Here is a 20,615-nt window from a genome sequence, read left to right on the forward strand (position 1 = left end):
CTTCGGCTATTCGCTAATGTAACAAAATGGAACACCTACAGCTGTCCTTATGATGTTGTTTATTACATGGCTACAAGTTTCAGTGCTTCAGTGCACAATCTTCAGCTCTTAACTGCCGCTGAAGGGCTTAACTCCAATTATATACACAATGGCACACCTCTGGTCAACATCTATTTACTGGTATTCGTTATTACAGGTAGTCTACGAAGGCCATTTCATAGATGTCGGCTACTGATGAGTCGTGTATACGATTGGAGTTAACCCCCTCAGTGGCAGTCTCAGAGAAAGTAAATTACATTTTTACAAAATTATCATGGGCCTCATGGTAGTAAAGCTGCATTGTAACTCTCCGAGACGTGCACATATAGCTGTTCCACAATACGCTACCGTAGTCTATTCAGAGTGGCTTGGACATACTGTATCCAGTCAGCTGCACAGTTCTTCCGAACGGCATGTGTAATTTCCCTTAATGACTAGTTACCAACTCCTAATTTCCTTCAATCATCCTCTAAAATTAGTATTTTCCGAAAAGCAGATAAACTGAAAATAACCTCATCTTTACAAATATTAAGGAAACAATTGAAGATTATGCTTCCAGAAACCTTAAACCTTACATTATACATAACTTACACGATTACATAATGTGATTTACACCTGCATTCATTAAGTGAATCTGTGGTCTGGAAAAGGGCTCATGTCCCAGCAAGTTAATTTTTCAAGATAACAGGTTTAAGCATGGTATCTTAGAGTTGTCATGTAGCAATTGGGTCGAGGGTGAGACAATATAAGCCATTACCACATACTTTAGCCATCAACCGTTGTCAGTAATCGAGTCTGAATGTGCTGGAGATGACACCTTTTCGACCCCGACGATGTTGATAAGGTAACCAGCATCCTGTTTGTAGTGGAAGGATTGTGTTATGCAAGTTTGTGGTATCCACATTCATTGCAGCAATAAAAGAGTGTGTTATGAGCGTACAGGTTTATTCATAATGTTCCCAAAGTACGACCACAACCAAAATACAGCAAAACAGTTAATGGTTGGTGTGCTTCTTCTTTATCTTGTTCATCCTTGGTAGATACTGTAATAAAAGGGTTCCTGCTCGTCAGGTATGTTCTGTAGAATTTTCTTGAGATTATCTAGTGTCGTGTTTCTTGTTTCGAAAGGTCCACTATGGACTTCTTTATGTGAACTTGGCCCCTCCTCTAACTCAATATCCTTCTAACAAACACTTCTGTTGATGGGACAATGACTCCATATTGTATCAAATGATGCACACAGACATAAAGATCAGTTATCTCCTGTAAATAATATGAAAAAAAGTGTGCATGACCCTTTTTACAACGCATCGATTCAATTATTAGCAAAGTGCAAGATTGATTCGTCACAGCTTCACTCACTCTGACAGTACAACAAATGAAAAAATGTAGAGCAATTATTATTGTAGAATTGATACATCACATAAGCAAAATGTTTGTTAATTATCCATCTACCAACAAAGTGTTTATTGTAGAGTATCTTTTGATGTATTGGCAAAAACGTATTAAGGTGACGGGAAGTCGCTCTTAATGGGCAGTTACAAAATGTAGTTCTAGATAAATGTGAATAACTCTGAAACTGTTTAAGATTTAGATCTTAAACTAGTACAGAGGCTGACTATTGTTATTGCGTGAGGCAATACAAAATTCCATAGCGATCAGTATACGGAAAGTGCCTTTATAAATACACAGGTCGATGTGTGATCTGCAGAGCATTACTGCGCTGGACTTGGCCTGCAACGCTCGAGCGTGAACCCAAAGTGTACGGCACGTGGCCTCTGAGAAGAACCTTACAGCTTCCTACATCACACACATCCATGCCCCAGGCAGGATTCGAACCCGCGACCGTAGCAGCAGCGCGGTTCCGGACTGAAGTGCCTAGAACCGCTCGGCCACAGCGGCCGTCAACAGCTTGATAATCGACGGTGCATTTCGCTACACCCCAAAGGTTTTCCTCCTCCATCCCCAATCGCCCCATTCACTGCGGTGTCTGAGAATTGTCTTAAACTCATGTGTTGACCTTAACTGACGGTAATAAGTGTGTAACGCTGTGTCGTTTTGTCTTGTATGACGATGAGAGAAGGAAGAGGGTACAAACTGGTCGATACATTTTATTAACACCGAGAAGCTTATGTCCACGAATCAGCGCAGTTTTAGGAAGCATCGCCAGTGTCATACTCACCTTGCCCTTTTCTCATATGATATACTGTGAACTATGGATGAAGGGCAACAGGGAGATTCCGTATTTCTAGGTTTACAGAGAGCATTTGACGCGGTGACCAATGCAGATTCTTAACGAAGGTATGAACATATGAAACAGATTGCCAAATATGTGAGTTGTTCGATGATTGCTTAAGTAATAGACCCCATTTATTGTCCTCGATGGCGACTGTTCATCGGAGCCGAAGGTATAGTCAGAAGTGCGCGAGGGAAGAGTGATAAGACCGTTATTATACACGTAAATGATACGGCGGAGAGGGTGGGCAGCAATCTGCGGTTGTTTGCTGATGATGATCTGGTGTAGCGGAAGGTGTCAAAGTTTCGTGAGTGGACGAGGACCCAAAATGAGGTAGACCATACTTTTAGATCGTATAATGAATGTCAGCTGGCTCTAAATGTAGAAAAATGTAAGTTAAAACGGATAAGTAGAAAAACCAACCCCCTAATATTAGGATACAGCATTAGCGGTATCCTCCTTAACACAATCGTGTCCTTTAAATATCTTGGCGTAACGCTGCAAAGTGATTTGAAATGGAATGAGCGTGCGGCGACTGTGGTACGGAAGGCGAATGATCGACTTCGGTTTTTTGGGAGAAGTTTTAGGAAAGAGTGGTTAAATCAGTAAAGGAGACCGCGTATAGAATACTAATGCGTCTATTCTTGAGTGCTGCCCGTGTGTTTGGAATCCTTATCAGGTCGGATTAAAGGAAGACATAGAAGCAATTGAGAGGTGGACTCCTAGATTTGTTACCGGTGGATTCGAGCAACGCGCAAGTGTTACGGAGATGCTTCAGGAACTCAAATGGGAATCCGTGGAGGAAAGGCGACATTCTTTTCGAGGAACACCACTGAGAAAATTTAGAGAACCGGCATCTGAAGCTGACTGCAGAACGATTTTATTGCCGTCAACAGACATTACGCGTAAGGACCAAGAAGACATTAGGGCTGACTCTACTTCCGAGTGGAACAGGAAAGGAAATGACTAATAGTATTACAAGGTACCCTCCACCACGCTCCATACGGTTGCTTGCGGAGTATGTGTGTAAATGTTGCACATAGCCCACTGCTCTCGAGGGGGCGGCAGAGCTTAAGTATCGTATCTGCCAGACTCCTCACTACCAAGTGTCATATGCCCTCTCCCAATGGCCGGCAAGAGTGGCTGAGCGGTTCTAGGCGCTACAGTCTGGAACCGCGCGACCGCTACGGTCTCAGGTTCGAATCCTGCCTCGGGCATGGATGTATGTGATGTCCTTGGGTTAGTTAGGTTTAAGTAGTTCTAAGTTCTAGGGGACTGATGACCTCAGAAGTCCCTTAGTGCTCAGAGCCTCTCCCACTGAGACACTGCAGTACGGTTTGGAATGTGCTCCAGATCTTCAGTGATCAGAAACTTTATGTCTCCACCTCTCCCTTCCTTACCGGCTAAGTACTGGTGGTGAAAATATCTCCCACCCCCAGGACTCAAGTTGGTTACCCCCAAGATGAGCGCTACCGTACTGGTGTAGTTATTATCCTCAGATAAGGAAACGGTTGCTTTAAATTTGTATACTCTTCATAATTTGCTTTGTTTTAAGCAGAATGACTATCATTTTTATCTATCATGTGTACAGGGCGACACTTTTTACTGTGCGTCCCTCCCCCCCCCCCTCCACCCTTCCCTCTTTATAAATTGTGAAATCGTTTTCTGTGTACATTGGCTGACAGACCTTGTATACAGCACATGAAACTCAACTGTTGCTCAACAATTGCGTTGCATACCAGTTCTAATGTTTATCATGTCCATGCTTTTAATTAATGTGAGATCAAAATTAGAATATATTTTGATTGTTTTGACATGTATGAAGATTTTCAGTAAAGGACAAATCCGCTGATCACTGTAGAAGTCTGATTGCATTAAAAACACTGTACCCAATACGGATGGCACTCAGTTTAATTCTACATGAATTTATGGGAAATTTGTCCACAATGTGCAAAAAGTTCGATAATATTTGCAAATACACAAGTTTTAGTTTGATTTATCTATTTTGTATGTGCAAATTGCTATTTCAGGTGCAATATTTTAATTTTGCTAGTTCATATGTAGCTGTAAATCACAGATGCACGGCTTGTAAATAGTCACTGTTCAGGACTGTGACTGCTCTTTTAGGATGCCTCATTTACAATTTTTTTGACTACAGTAACAACGAAATTCCACTTAGGGAATCTAAGAACTCATGCATAGTTCTATGTGTACCACGTCTTATATGACATGTCTGTACTACTGTAAGCTAAGACAGATCAAACCATGTTGAACTTTCTACGAAAAAAAGAAAAAATTCTACCCATTGTGTGTCGCAAGCTGTTGACAGAAACCGTGCGATGTTAAGAGTTTTTCAAATTAACTGTTAAATCCAATAAAGTTGACAGTGATATCCACACGCGGACATGCCCCTCCCCTCACACTCACACACACACAAACACACATATACACACACGCACAAACACAAACACACACACACACACATTTGAGGAAAAAAAACTCTTTCGTTTACAGTAGTGTCTTAGCACTGTTGAGATACGTGATACAAGTTTACATGCTCCTACCTGCTTAGAAAACTGATGCACCGTGTCGAGGCACTTGTAGTACTGTCTACCCGATGGCGTCATGCGGAATATGAAGTCGGGGTATAGCCAGGGATTCAACATTCTTTTCATCGTCAGCTCCGTCACTCTGTGTGAAGAAACTACTTTAGTTACAGATGTGATATGCAAGAAAACTTATCTTTTTTCTGCATGTAGCAGAAGACACATCTTTTCGTGTTATTATTTTCAATCCGAAGACTGATTTGATGCAGATTAGATACTCTATCCCATCCAGTAAAGACCTTTTGAGTTCTATATACGAGGGTCATTCAATAATTAAACAGACAAATTGGTCTGGAGAAAAAAGTGTTTACTTTTACAAAACAATACTTTTTCTATTTTTCAACATAATCCCCTTGCACCTTTATGCACTTGTTCCAACGGCCTACAAGCTTTTTTTATTCTGGCTGCAAAGACCTCTTTAGCTTTATGTTTGCACCAATTTCCTTCAAACTTTTTCACGTCCTCGTTGTCCTGGAACCTCTTGCCACGTAATGCCTCCTTCAGTACTAAATCAGGATTGTAAGATTGATGAGGCAGTACTTCCCAAACCATTATGCCAACGGTGTCACGGGTTAGTTGAGCGATATGAGGACGTGCGGCGTTGTCTTACTGGAGAATCACTCCTCTCCTCTGAACTCCAAGACGTCTCTCTCTCGTGGTTGGCTTCACCTTGTTTAAAAGAAAAAAAGGTTCAAATGGCTCTGAGCACTATGGGACTTAACATCTGAGGTCATCAGTCCCCTAGAACTTAGAACTACTTAAACCTAACTAGCCTAAGGACATCACACACATCCATGCCCGAGGCAGGATTCGAACCTGCGACCGTAGAGGCCGCGCGGTTCCAGACTGGAGTGCCTAGAACCGCTCGGCCACACGGGCCGGCTTTAAAAGAAAATCCGAGCAGTATTGGCTGTTCATTGTACGCTGCTCTTCGAGATAATAACAAAAAAGTGGACCTTCAGCATCCAAAAACACGGTCAACATGACTTTTCCTGTTGATGCTTGGGTTTTGAATTTTTTCTTGACATGTGAGTTGGTATGCTTCCACTCCATGCTTTGTCTTTTTGATTCTGGCTCATAATAGTGAACCCAAGTTTCATTACAAGTTAAAATTTTGTTGAGAAAGTGCTCACCTTCTCTTTCATAACTTTGCTTTAGCTCAGTGCACACTCTCAACCTTGTTTCCTTGTGTAGCTGCGTCAACTCCTTTGGCACCCATCTTGCACATTTTTTGCGCTTCTTCAACTTGTTGCAGATAATGTTATGAACTGTACCAGTACTAACTTAAACCTTATAAACTATCATCTGCACAGTCACACGGCGGTAGGAACGAATAATGTCATCGATTCGACTTTCAAGTGATGGAGTTGAAACTGCAACTGGTTCGTCAGTCACTGAGTCGCGACCATTTTTCAACTACTCTACCCACTTGTAAAAGTTTTCACGATTCATACAACCTTCACTATAAAGTTTAGACATTCTACAGTATATATTCACTGGCTTCTCGCCTTCAGCAAATAAAAAACGAATAACAGAACGTTGTTCGACTAATGTGGACGTTTCAAGTGGACACGTCATCTTGAAATATATTTTTGAGGTTATAAACTAAACCATGTTGATACACCAGCTCATCAGGGCTCATCCCAGTAATCCCAACTTAAAGCCATAAAAGTAAAAACCTTCCCCTGCTAACAGATTTTTCCCCAGACCAATTTATCTGTTTAATAATTGAATGACACTCGTTTATGCTGCTTACTGTGGTCAAGCTTTAGTCTTACTCTAAAATTCTTACTCTCTCTCCGTCACTCCGCCCACCAACCACCCCCACATATGCTTCCTATCATTACCAAGGTTACGATTCCTCCTCACCTCTGGATGTTATCTATCAACTGGTCTCTTCTTTGAGTCGAGTTGTGACATAAATTTATTTTGCCATAAACGACTTCCTAAGACTTAAATTTAGATTCGGCATCAACAAATTTCTGTTTTTCAGTTTTTTTGCTGTATCCATCTTGTATTACGTCTACTTCGACTATCGTGAGTTGTTTTGCTGTCCAAGTAATAAAACTCGTACACTACAATAATGGAGGTCAGTATGAAGGCATTGGTATTTGTAAGAAAATTAACATCGTCGGCTGGAGTAGTTGTGCACAGTGTGCATGCAGTAGTATAAGATCCAGTATACCGGTAAATTCAGTCACCAGGTATCGCATTTGATGTTATTAGTACAGTATATAACAAGACATCAATGATTCAGGTGGTAGAGGGTGGAACTTGGTATAAAGGCACTCGGCTCTGTGTGGTGTCTGTGTATGCGTAAGTGCCTTTACTGCAGATGGGAGATAGACAACATTAGCGACAATGCGTGTTGTACCCATAAACTACGATTGTGAAAATGCCACGCGGAAAACAGTTCTCATGCGACTGAAAAGAAAAAATAGGTTTGTGCAAGGAAATGAGATATTCTAATCGTCAAATATCCAACTAGTTGAACCGTTCAACTGATCGATAATTTCATCAGGTAGGGTGCAAGATGTAGACAGAAAGGAAAATGTGGGAAAAGTAGAAAATTATCTGAGGGATCGAAACGGTTACTTTTGTGCAAAGTAAGGGCCACAAACCGTTATCCTTGTCAACTCGTCTCTGATTTACAGTTGCCAATAACGGCCAAACGTGTGCGACAAATTTTGTCAAATCACAAACATCTAGCATTGAAGAAACGACCTGCTTTAACACCCAAGCATGAACTGGATAGATTAGAATTTGTTGAAAAACACACGCCATGGACTTCAGAGTGGAAAGAAAGCATCTTCAGTGATGGGAAGAAATTTCATTAAGACGGGCCGGATGGATTTCAAAGTTATTGGGGTGATCGGAGAAGAGAGCAACAGGTAAGAATGAGGAGAAATGTTGGTGGTGGAAGAGTTATCAGTTTGGCTGCCTTCTGTACTAAATGTAAACCACACACTGCTTGGCTGGATACTAGAATGAACTTTAACGTGTACACTAAGATGCTACAGACAAAACTGATTAGAATGCACGAGGACCTGGGGGATGAAAACCTAAGGTTTCAACAAGATGATTCATCTGTACACGTTTCTGTCACAACGAAAAAGTGGTTTGAAGATAAAGATACTGATGTATTACCCTTGTGTGCCCATAACACGGATTTGAACCCCTTGGAAAACCTTTTTGGAGTACCTAGAGGACCTGGGGGATGAAAACCTAAGGTTTCAACAAGATGATTCATCTGTACACGTTTCTGTCACAACGAAAAAGTGGTTTGAAGATAAAGATACTGATGTATTACCCTTGTGTGCCCGTAATCCGGATTTGAACCCCTTGGAAACCTTTCTGGAGTACCTGCAAGGCGTGTTTACTGCAGTGGAGGGCAATTTGAAGCAGTATGTGAGCTGAAAAAAAAATGATACGGCAATGTCACTCCAAGAACTAGAAACCGTAACAGTGTAAATGCTGAAGAGAGTTTTTGAATTAATTAGGGAGAACCGAGATTGCACAAGGACTATCAATGCAATAACACAACAGGACAGCGAGGGCATTTATATCAATTTCCATCAAGGAAATGTTAACGACACATTTTGTTATTCGTGTTAAGAAATAAACTGTGTAATTCTGCCATCATGCTTTAGTCTTATATACAGGGTGTTACAAAAAGGTACGGCCAAACTTTCAGGAAACATTCCTCACACACAAATAAAGAAAATATGTTATGTGGACATGTCTCCGGAAACGCTTAATTTCCGTGTTAGAGCTCATTTTAGTTTCGTCAGTGTGTACTGTACTTCCTCGATTCACCGCCAGTTGGCCCAATTGAAGGAAGGTAATGTTGATTTCGGTGCTTGTGTTGACATGCGACTCATTGCTCTACAGTACGTTTGGGCAGGCATTGTTGTTGGTGTCTTGAGTGGGCCCCATGTTCTTCCACCTACGGTCAATGGAGCACGTTATCATGATTTCATACGGGATACTCTACCTGTGCTGGTAGAACATGTGCCTTTACAAGTACGACACAACATGTGGTTCATGCACGATGGAGCTCCTGCACATTTCAGTCGAAGTGTTCGTACGCTTCTCAACAACAGATTCGGTGACCGATGGATTGGTAGAGGCGGACCAATTCCATGGCCTCCACGCTCTCCTGACCTCAACCCTCTTGACTTTCATTTATGGGGGCATTTGAAAGCTCTTGTCTACGCAACCCCGGTATCAAATGTAGAGACTCTTCGTGCTCGTATTGTGGACGGCTGTGATACAATACGCCATTCTCCAGGGCTGCATCAGCGCATCAGGGATTCTATGCGACGGAGGCTGGATGATGCATCCTCGCTAACGGAGGACATTTTGAACATTTCCTGTAACAATGTGTTTCACGTCACGCTGGTACGTTCTGTTGCTGTGTGTTTCCATTCCATGATTAATGTGATTTGAAGAGAAGTACTAAAATGAGCTCGAACATGGAAAGTAAGCGTTTCCGGACACATGTCCACATAACATATTTTCTTTCTTTGTGTGCGAGGAATGTTTCCTGAAAGTTTGGCCGTACCTTTTTGTAACACCCTGTATATGTCCTACTTTCATAATAAAGTCGATAGATGTGTGCTTCGAACACTGTACTATTACTTTCGTAAGAACCCTGCCTTTCTACTGATTCCTTCTACTGTACTCTAATTGCATTTATTGCTCTGTTTCTCTCTCCAGTGCCTAATTGAATTCGACTTCATTCTACAACCTCTGCTTACTTTTTTGTCATTAATTTCATAACACTCTTTATTCTGTTCCACTGGCCGTCGAAGTCCTTTGACGTCTCTGACAGAACTACAAGTTCACCACAAAATTTAAAGGTTGCTATTTTTTCACTCAGTACCTTAATTCTCTTTCCAAATTTGTACTTGGTTTTCTTTTACTGCTTGTTCAGTGAACATATTAAATAGTTTCTAGGATAAATAGATTACAATCCTGTCTGACTCGTTTGTCAACTACTAATTCTCTTTCATGTTCTTCAATTTTCAGTACATTGTGCTCCAAACTTTCGCTGAATGAAGTTAACATTTTCTGTTGTACCTAAAAACAATTTCTAAGTACAGTGTATTATTAAATATATGTACCGAATCAATATAGGATTAAGTAGCCAAATGGTTGCACATAAACCGTAGTTACATTGACCTAGGTATCGACACGTATTTGAGGTGTCTTCATCAAAATGAAATGTTGCTAAATCCTATAAAGTAATACATAGAAATGTACTACTTTATAGGATTTAGCAACATTTCATTCCGATGGAGACACGCCAGTAGGTGTCGAAGCCTAGGCCAATGTACCTACCATTTATGTGCAACCGGTTGGCTCTATAATCCTATGTTGAAACTAGTGTACGGCTGCTGAGTAACAGACATGTTAAAAACAGTAATGCATAGAGAATATCCACTGCTTTCATATATTTGTCCCCACGACTGAAAATTCGTAAGACATTCGGCTCTATATACGTGCTGTAGAAGTGGTTTCTCACTGTCAAAACGACGCCATTGTTGTGTTTTTGTAGGTGTGGTGGGCTATCGACTGTGATGTGGTTAAAAATGATAAGCAGTGTCTTTTCCCTAATAACATAGTATAAGAGTAACAGCATTAGCAGTAACAGTTACGGAGACATACTCACGAGCAGGTTGCCGAAACGTACTCGGATCCAGCATCCTCTTGGGCGTTGACGCATGTGCCCATTGCAGTCTCTGCCAAACAGAAGAGTACAAATTTTTTAAATCGAAACAACGTGATATTTGATTATGATCGAGATATAACTCGGTTACATCGGACTCCATTGAACAGTAATTCATAAAAAGATTGGTCCAAGCCCAAAGGGCGAAGTTGTTCTCGGTAAACTGAGACACTAAAATAAACGGAAAACTTGATAATGAATTCCTTTTACTGTCGTTAAATCTATAACATTTTTGTTATGGCATTATGCAGTACGAGGGCAACGCCCTTGCCGCAGTGGATACACCGGTTCCCAAGAGATCACCGAAGTAAAGCGCTGTCGGGCGTGGTCGGCATACGCTGTTGCCATTTTTCGGGGTGCACTCAGCCTAGTGATGCCAATTGAAGGGCTACTCGACCGAATACTAGCGGCTTCGGTCAATAATACCATCATAACGACCGGGAGAGGGGTGTGCAGACTCCACGCCCCTCCTATCCGCATCCTCCATTGAGGATGAGACGGCGGTCGGATGGTCCCGATGGGCCACTTGTGGCCTGTAGACGGAGTGGTTTTATTATACAGTACGAAGCCACAGGGTGCATCACCAGGGCTTTCTGTTGTTATGTAAAGACCTCCATTGCGTTATCTACACGCCAGAAATGCTTACCTGTGTATTTTGTTGACGTTCGTTTTTGACATCCCATTAGAGCAACTCCTGCATGTTCAACATACTCAGTTTTCAAAGAAGACACGACAAGTTAAAAAAGAAGACCATGCCATTTTGTTGTTATTACATCACGTAAAGCGAAATCTCCTGGTAAATCACTGATCGGGGATTCAATTTTTATTGAGATTCTATCATATTCAGGATGCGTAATACATAACCTGTGGTATCGATAGTTCCGATGCCATAGCGTAGGTGCACGTTCGTAGGTTGGCTCTACGAGAGCGGACGAACTACGCCGACCACACCTACGTGCTAATCTCAGCCAAAGTTAAGTAACCATGTATTAACTTGTTTTTGCCTACAGTAAATATCATTAATTTTACACGCAGTACCGAAGTGCTTTACCTCTCCTGCTCCTACTCGCTTCCTTCATTCGGCCTATTTTGCAGAACACAAGAGCAGGTCCATACGCCGCCTTCTAGGCAGAATACAAAATAGCGAAGAGAACGTCTCAGTTGACTGCAATATTGTGTATCGATGGTGACGGGGCAATGACATTTACATAGAGATCCTCCACGTAGGCTATTGACTGTCAATCAATGAAATGAATCAATGAAATTTAAAGACTCAACTGGTCCACGAAAAACGACAGATACACCACCAAGTTGCAACCAATGAAACATAATGGCAAGTCAAAAGTATCTGTCTGGCGCAGTAAATCGCGTTGAAGGTCACTTGTTTGTAGATGAGGAAGAAAGGTATGAAAGAAGAAAACAAGTGTTGATGTTCATCCTTCTCTAGAATTGAGTTAAAAGACTACAGATTAGATTGCTGGTAAGATACATAAATGAAACACGTAATTATCTGTTGTGTAATGATCTGTATCACCAGGGCTCTACGGAGGTTATGGCGCACCAGTGTTGCAAATGGGTAATTTATTCAACTTAAAAACACAACAAGTTTCGGGAAACATGACACCAATAACTAGTTAAATACACAACTAAACCCTAAATAATTATTCTTATTTTACATACCAACATACACGTAACAGATGTCTGACCACGTCGTACGTGAAGTATTACGTACCTTAAATGTATTGTGACATTTCGCATATTCAAAAAATATGTAAGGTGCAAAAATGCATTATCGAACATATGAAAGACTCTACCTTTGGCATGTAACATGGTATAGCGATCGTCATTATTGGTGGCGCTTAACACATGCACAGAACTCTGTTCACTGGCTAACGAAAGTCCATCGAAATTATCATACCAAAGACTGTAACGTCATGTTACGTACACACATGAAGGTATCCATGCGTATACATCAATGGCAACGAACGATATTGCTGTCAACTCAAAGACTTTGATCGTCAGTATATGTAAGTTACATCAATACCTAAAACATTCTTTCTCCCGTGCTACAATGCTTTGCGTCTGTTCATGTTTCTGGGTCTGCTGATGACGGTTAACATTTTCGGCACGTTTGATGATAGCAGTTTGATATATTGAGACGACTACCCCTTGTGCAGGTGAAATATAGATCAGAGGTCAGCTAGCACACGGCGCACCAGATCGCAAAAACAAATAAATGAAACGCGCGATACTAGTTCCTTATGTTGAATTATGCGCGTAGAAACTTAATAGCTGTGAATGGCAACTCCAGAGATACCATCTCCACTTTTCGACTTTGTCATACTTTCCACCAGACATCAATAGGCGAACTGCAACAATGTGTATCCGCCATTGTAAGCAGAAACGAAAACCCAGCAGTAAACAGAGCACAGTTATATCTCAAAACTGTCCACGGGATATTGTTCTCGAAAACACGGCCTGCCAACCCTAAATCCACAAATTTAATGGTTCTCAAAAAACGCCCGACAAAGCACGCTTTTGTCTAATTATTTCCACATAAGTCGCGCCGTTTCCAACCATAATACTATGCTCACACAAGAAAAGAAAAAAGTTTCATTCACGATTGCGAAAAAGTGCAATCTTGCTAGTCGTATACAGGCATAATTCTTTATAAACTAGGTAACAAGTACCAGAACAGGACCGTGGACTCTTTCAGGTACCTACGCTACATTATATCATATTCATGAGCTTGACGACACTGGAACGCTACGTCGTTTATTACCATGATCAACACTGTCAGTGTAGAGTTACAGTGTTTCATATTAGGAATCCTTTTATGCAACGTAAATATTTTATGGTAAGATCTGTGTGAATCTAATCAGCAAACGCAGATACATGAATTAATAAAAGTTAATAGCTTTATAAAGAATTGAGTATTCTTACCGCAAATAATATCGAGTGAGCAAAGCGCTATGGACGGGTAGATGTCAAATTCAGGTCCGTCCGCGTTCTTTCTCAGTTTTTCTAGTAACACCTTCGACTTTTCTGCGAAAACACCCACAAAGTTATCCAGAATTTTGAAGTGAAACGCAGGAGTCAGCATTTTCCTCCGCCTCTGCCATTTATTCCCTAGAGAAGAAAATTTGGTCACAAAAAGTTCAGATGACTGAGGTGAGCTCTCACATGTTGAAGAGAGTTTCGCTTACCAGCGCTGGTTAGGAGACCTTCTCCCAGCCACGGTCTCAGGAATGTGTAGTGCACAGATTTTGTGATGAGGTCGCAGCTGCTGAGAACTTTCTGCGGGAGCGGAGGAAAAAAGTGATGACGTAGGCGCTGACGGAACAGAGCCTTGTGCAAAGTCAGAAAGCAGGTAAGCCTACCTCAATATTCTCTGCCTTTATGATGTGGACCTCCGGCAAATTTCCATACCACATGCGGAAGACTGCCCCGTGGCTCTTCGTTATCTTGCGTAACAGTGCCAGCAAACCTGAAACAGGAAGTTCCAAGCAATAAAATGACCCACTGCTGCCAGAATTAGACGATGTTCCTGTATCTAGTTATCGGTATTAAAAGGGTGAACAAGCTGAAATAAATGCCGTCCATCTTTATTAATAAATTACTTTGTCTTAATCTGAGTCCCTTGTTTCTCGAAATAAGTGTGTCTAATAATAAATTCTTAATCGGAGTAATCTATGAGCTACAATACAGAGACAGAGTTTTGTACTTTCATGACTTAAGGTTATTATCACTGGGATGGGCTGAGTACAGCTGTGTAGATATAAAAATTGTTTTGTTTATAACCTCAATATTAAATTTAACGATGGCGTGTCCGCGGGCCGCGGTGGTCTAGCGGTTCTAGGCGCGTAGTCCGGAACCGCGCGACTATTACGGTCGCAGGTTCGAATCCTGCCTCGGGTATGGATGTGTGTGATGTCCTTAGGTTAGTTAGGTTTAAGTAGTTCTAAGTTCTAGGGGACTGATGACCTCAGGTGTCAAGTCCCATAGTGCTCGGAGCCATTTGAACCATTTTGATGGCGTGTCCACTTGAAGTCTCCACGTTAGGTCAACAATGTTCAGTGACCGGGTTTCCCTTTCTGAAGGCGAGAAACCACCCAAAATCTTTTCTCGAATGATTGTACTATATGGTGAAAGTTGTATGAACTGTGGAAATTTGGATAAGCAAATAGAACATTTCAAACACGGTCGAATCTCAGTAACAGACGTGCAACGTCCAGGTTGCCGGCCAGCTGAAATGTCAGCTCCTTCGCTTAAAACTCGCATTGACGATACTATTTGCGAGGGCCGACGTGTTACAATTGAACATACAGCAAAAATGGTTGCAGTAAATGTTGGGACAGCACGAAACATTACCAGTAACAAGCACAAGTAGAGCAACGTGCGTCTCAAAAGTGTTAACGCAACAACAAAAGGAGACAAGACTCAAAGTGTGTACACACTGGAAAGAACGTTATGAAATGAAAGGGGAGGTGATCATTTTCAGAGTAAGATTTCAACGTGTGATGAATCTTGGCTTCACTAAAGGAGGCATTAGGTGGAAAAAATTTCAGCATAACGAGGAGGTCAAAGAATTTGCCTGAAAATGGTTCATACAAAAAAGACGAAGGCATCTTTGTATCAGGTCCATCGTTGGTACAAGTGTATTAATATTGGTGAGGAGTATGTTGAGGAATAGTAAGAGTCTCGTTACGTAAAAATACAAAGTCTTTTCTACATTATGTGTCTCTTTAATTATTTGTCCCTCGTATAAACCAACCAGCGTGGTATCATCATTCCAACCAGCTTGGTCAATGCATGCGCATTTCGTTATGAGCGACACAAACATAGGACTACAGCTAAAATCTCGCTCTGCGGAGAACTGAACGAGATTTTCACTCTAAAGATACAAGTATTATACCTTTGAATACAACCCATCACATATCATATAGGAACACTATAACAGATATAATAGCAATGAAGAGGGAAGATCCAGCTATGCTCTCCAGGCAGACTTGTGCTGTAGGACTTCCTGCCTAAGACGCGATACAGTTAACCCGTCCTCGCAGAAGGTAAGAGAGAAAGTCTCTTCTAATAAGGTCATCACGCCGTCCAACAAAAGGACAGTTTACATACTCCACGACAAGTTATATGACTCGACATTGGAAGTTAAAGTCTGGGAATTCACTTGTAGTCTTACTGCAGTTTTTGACAATATTGCCCATCACCTTTCAGTTAAACAGAGCTCCTGTTCCATGACTGACTACGGAGCTACACCAGGTCACGGATGAACCAGATTCTGCACTCAAAAGGTTCAAGCGAAACCCGAGGGTTTAACTTCCTGAAGTATACAGGAAATTGCGAAAGAAAGTGAGACGAAGCCCACACAATCCCCAAATCAGTACAGTTTTATGCAGAGAGCCGAATCCTACAGCACTGCGGAAAATACTCTGCTGCTTTGGCAAAGGAAAAACAAAATCTGACAATGTTTTTAAAGCCTCTGAATACGAATTAAACAAATTGTTATCATTAGCACTCAATCTTCACGCTGCAATAAACTAACTGCTGCATATGCGTTTTTTTTTAAAAAAAAAAAACATGTTTTTGCACACACAGTATGGGAAGCAATCGTGAGGGTTTCTCTTGAGACAGTAGGTAATGATGGAGTGAGTATAGGTGGATTAAAAACAGTTTTATAGATATCTACAATTTCGTTCTAGTTAGTGATAAAAACCCCCCTAAGTGCAAACACAATTTAATTCGACCAATACCCAAGAACAATATCGCAAAATCGCCAGCCGACCATTGGTCGATCAGCATTTTACACACAATATACATCTTGCGAAATGATCACGACGAGAAAATTCGAGAAATTATAGCAAATACAGAGGGTTACCGACGATCGTTCTTCCCATGCGCCATTCACAAGTGGAACAGGGAAGGTGAGATCAGTTAGTGGAAGCACCCATAGTTAGATGTGGAGCATGATGTAGATGCAGGTGCAAAGGCTTGTTCAGGGAAAGATGACATACTACCTTAAAACGTATAACATACACGGTAAATATCAGTTAGGATTCCAAAAACAACATAGCACAACAAATGCATTGATTAAAGTGATTGGCGGCTTCCAGTGTGTTACGGGCAGGAGTGAAGATATCATTGTTACACCACTTAACTTCAGCTAGTTTTTTTAATACTGTTGAGTTCGAAATGTTCGTTATGGAAATTAAACAGATGAATTACTCAAACAGTGCAGTACTGTTGTTAAACGGCTATCTCCAAAGCAGATATCAGTGAGATATCTATGGACCAGAGAAATCCTCCCGGGAACATGTGCATTGAGAATCTGCAAATGGTACCGTCCTTGGTCCACTGGTTTTTCTCGTTGTATTTCATTGGTGTTTAATCTCTTCTTCAGACTTGTAACGACCTCCTAGACTCCAACGGTATCCAGTTGCGTGTAAGTAGCATCTCTAAGAACACTGTTGCTAACGTATCATGTAAGAATAACTACACTCCTGGAAATTGAAATAAGAACACCGTGAATTCATTGTCCCAGGAAGGGGAAACTTTATTGACACATTCCTGCGGTCAGATACATCACATGATCACACTGACAGAACCACAGGCACATAGACACAGGCAACAGAGCATGCACAATGTCGGCACTAGTACAGTGTATATCCACCTTTCGCAGCAATGCAGGCTGCTATTCTCCCATGGAGACGATCGTAGAGATGCTGGATGTAGTCCTGTGGAACGGCTTGCCATGCCATTTCCACCTGGCGCCTCAGTTGGACCAGCGTTCGTGCTGGACGTGCAGACCGCGTGAGACGACGCTTCATCCAGTCCCAAACATGCTCAATGGGGGACAGATCCGGAGATCTTGCTGGCCAGGGTAGTTGACTTACACCTTCTAGAGCACGTTGGGTGGCACGGGATACATGCGGACGCGCATTGTCCTGTTGGAACAGCAAGTTCCCTTGCCGGTCTAGGAATGGTAGAACGATGGGTTCGATGACGGTTTGGATGTACCGTGCACTATTCAGTGTCCCCTCGACGATCACCAGTGGTGTACGGCCAGTGTAGGAGATCGCTCCCCACACCATGATGCCGGGTGTTGGCCCTGTGTGCCTCGGTCGTATGGAGTCCTGATTGTGGCGCTCACCTGCACGGCGCCAAACACGCATACGACCATCATTGGCACCAAGGCAGAAGCGACTCTCATCGCTGAAGACGACACGTCTCCATTCGTCCCTCCATTCACGCCTGTCGCGACACCACTGGAGGCGGGCTGCACGATGTTGGGGCGTGAGCGGAAGACGGCCTAACGGTGTGCGGGACCGTAGCCCAGCTTCATGGAGACGGTTGCGAATGGTCCTCGCCGATACCCCAGGAGCAACAGTGTCCCTAATTTGCTGGGAAGTGGCGCTGCGGTCCCCTACGGCACTGCGTAGGATCCTTCGGTCTTGGCGTGCATCCGTGCGTCGCTGCGGTCCGGTCCCAGGTCGACGGGCACGTGCACCTTCCGCCGACCACTGGCGACAACATCGATGTACTGTGGAGACCTCACGCCCCACGTGTTGAGCAATTCGGTGGTACGTCCACCCGGCCTCCCGCATGCCCACTATACGCCCTCGCTCAAAGTCCGTCAACTGCACATACGGTTCACGTCCACGCTGTCGCGGCATGCTACCAGTGTTAAAGACTGCGATGGAGCTCCGTATGCCACGGCAAACTGGCTGACACTGACGGCGGCGGTGCACAAATGCTGCGCAGCTAGCGCCATTCGACGGCCAACACCGCGGTTCCTGGTGTGTCCGCTGTGCCGTGCGTGTGATCATTGCTTGTACAGCCCTCTCGCAGTGTCGGGAGCAAGTATGGTGGGTCTGACACACCGGTGTCAATGTGTTCGTTTTTCCATTTCCAGGAGTGTACCTCTGGTCAGTATCATGATGGACACAAAACCTGGGCCCTATAATAAATTTTAAGAAGTCACAAGTTACGATTGCATCACACCGAGAGCTACTCAGCAAACATCTTCGTGAAACAGTACCATCTATACTTTTGTCTGTGTCCAATTACTCTATTAAAAAGCATCGAAAGATCTTGGCAATAAACAAACTGCCACAAGACGAAGACCATCTGGCTCTTCCTACAAGTAGCAGAAAAATTAAGAAAAGTATTTGATCTAGTCGTGACACCAGTCGAATCCTTACTACTGCAATGGTATCCAACATGGCACGAACAGTCAAAACATCAGGTGACTAGAGGTCGCCATGAAAGCTTGTGTACGATATGTGTGTGATGGATGTGTGTTTGATTACGTACATTCTCAGTTAGGTTGGTTGCGACCTGGAAGTAACGCGAGATTCACACACTTTGTTTACTGCTTTGGTTTCTTAGTCACTGTGCAAAGTCAATAACCGCTTCTTGGATCTCGATAGAGATAACGATACCCGGTACCTATAAAGGGCAGTCAAATGAAAACAGAACATCTGCCACAATGGGGCCATGGAATAGTTCCATTAACAAGTAATGACCAATGGGAGACGAGCCGATCAATCGCTACTTCGTAGAACGCGAAGGATCCACAATCGCACACACTCTTGCACTTCCTCGTTCACGTGAAACTGACGTCCATGCATGTATTTCTTCATGTCTTTAAAGATGTGGAAATCGCATGGTGAAAGAGCCAAACTGTATTGGAGATGATGTAGTGTTTCCCAACCAAATTGATGAATCGTAGCCTTCGCCTGATTGGCAGTGTATGGTCTGGTGAGCATGATTGTGTAACAGAATAATACCGCTCGACAATATACCAACAGCCCTATGGCAAACAACGAAGCCAACAGTCTAAGCACGTCTTTCTTCATGTCGCAAAAGATGTGAAAATCACATGGTGAATGATCTGGGCTGTACAGAGAATGTTGTAGTGTTTACAAACTAAATCACTGAAGCGTAGCCTTCGTTCAGTTGGCAGTATGGGGAGGTGCGTCATGGTGCAACAGGATGATTCCTCGACAACATTCTGACCACACGAGCGGCAATGGCAAAGCCAACATTGGGAACATCCCATATCTACCCCGCCAAAGAAATTCTAAGCTGAGTGAAATTTCCACTCTGCAGCGGAGTGTGCACTGATATGAAACTTCTTGGCAGATTAAAACTATGTGCCGGACCGAGAATCGAACTCGGGACCTTTGCATTTCACGGACATGTGCTCTACCATCTGTGCTACCCAAGCACAACTCATGACCCCTCCTCACAGCTTTAAGTCTCTCCTGGCAGAGCACTTGCCCGCGAAAGGCAAAGGTCCCGAGTTCGACTCTCGGTCCGGCACACAGTTTTAATCTGCCAGGAAGTTTCAAATTCTAAGCAGTTCACACTAATTCTGGGAAAGTAACGATGACCTTCTTCTACTACTCTAGGGGGTCCCTGCTCGTCGAGTTCCTCAAATGTGGGACCTCAGTCAATGTTCAGCGCTATGAAGACATTTTGTTGAAACTGCAATGCGCCATAAAAAACACCCAGAAATGCCGTCAGACGGAATCACCCTGTTGCATTATAATGCCCACCCCACACTACCAATCAGACGCGAAGGCTGCGCTTCAGCGATTTGTTTAGAAACACTGCAGCATCCTTCTTACAGCTTGGAGCTTTCATGATGTGATTTTCACATCCTTGGCTATCTGTAGACAGACATATGGGGACGTCGGTTTCAGTCGGAAGAGGAAGTGCCAGAGTCGGTGCAATTCTGGATCGGTCAGTGGCCGACCGCGTCCTCCGAAGTATGAATTGATCATCTCGTCTCCCAGTGGGTTCAAATGGTTCAAATGGTTCTGAGCCCTATGGGACTTAACTTCTAAGGTCATCAGTCCCATAGAACTTAGAACTACTTAAACCTAACTAACCTAAGGACATCACACACATCCATGCTCGAGGCAGTGGTCGCGCGGTTCCAGACTGTAGCTCCTAGAACCGCTCGGCCACTTCGGCCGGCTCTCCC

At 42.9% G+C, this 20,615-nt stretch overlaps 1 protein-coding gene across 2 annotated transcripts in view; it reads right to left on the bottom strand.

Moving 5' to 3' along the window:
* The window catches only part of LOC124622015 (cytochrome P450 4C1-like), a 109,124-nt gene that overhangs the window by 58,278 nt on the left and 30,231 nt on the right, over positions 1–20,615 (bottom strand). For both annotated transcript variants that reach the window (XM_047147567.1, XM_047147566.1), the window contains exons 2-6: positions 13,993–14,099; positions 13,819–13,909; positions 13,556–13,741; positions 10,556–10,625; positions 4,840–4,966 (exon numbers count right to left, since the gene is read on the bottom strand). In XM_047147567.1, the coding sequence (XP_047003523.1) occupies positions 4,840–4,966; positions 10,556–10,625; positions 13,556–13,741; positions 13,819–13,909; positions 13,993–14,099 (581 nt within the window). The remainder of the gene's footprint in view (positions 1–4,839; positions 4,967–10,555; positions 10,626–13,555; positions 13,742–13,818; positions 13,910–13,992; positions 14,100–20,615) is intronic.

The sequence above is a fragment of the Schistocerca americana genome, chromosome 7 (assembly GCF_021461395.2).
Source record: "Schistocerca americana isolate TAMUIC-IGC-003095 chromosome 7, iqSchAmer2.1, whole genome shotgun sequence".
Classification (NCBI taxonomy): domain Eukaryota; kingdom Metazoa; phylum Arthropoda; class Insecta; order Orthoptera; family Acrididae; genus Schistocerca; species Schistocerca americana.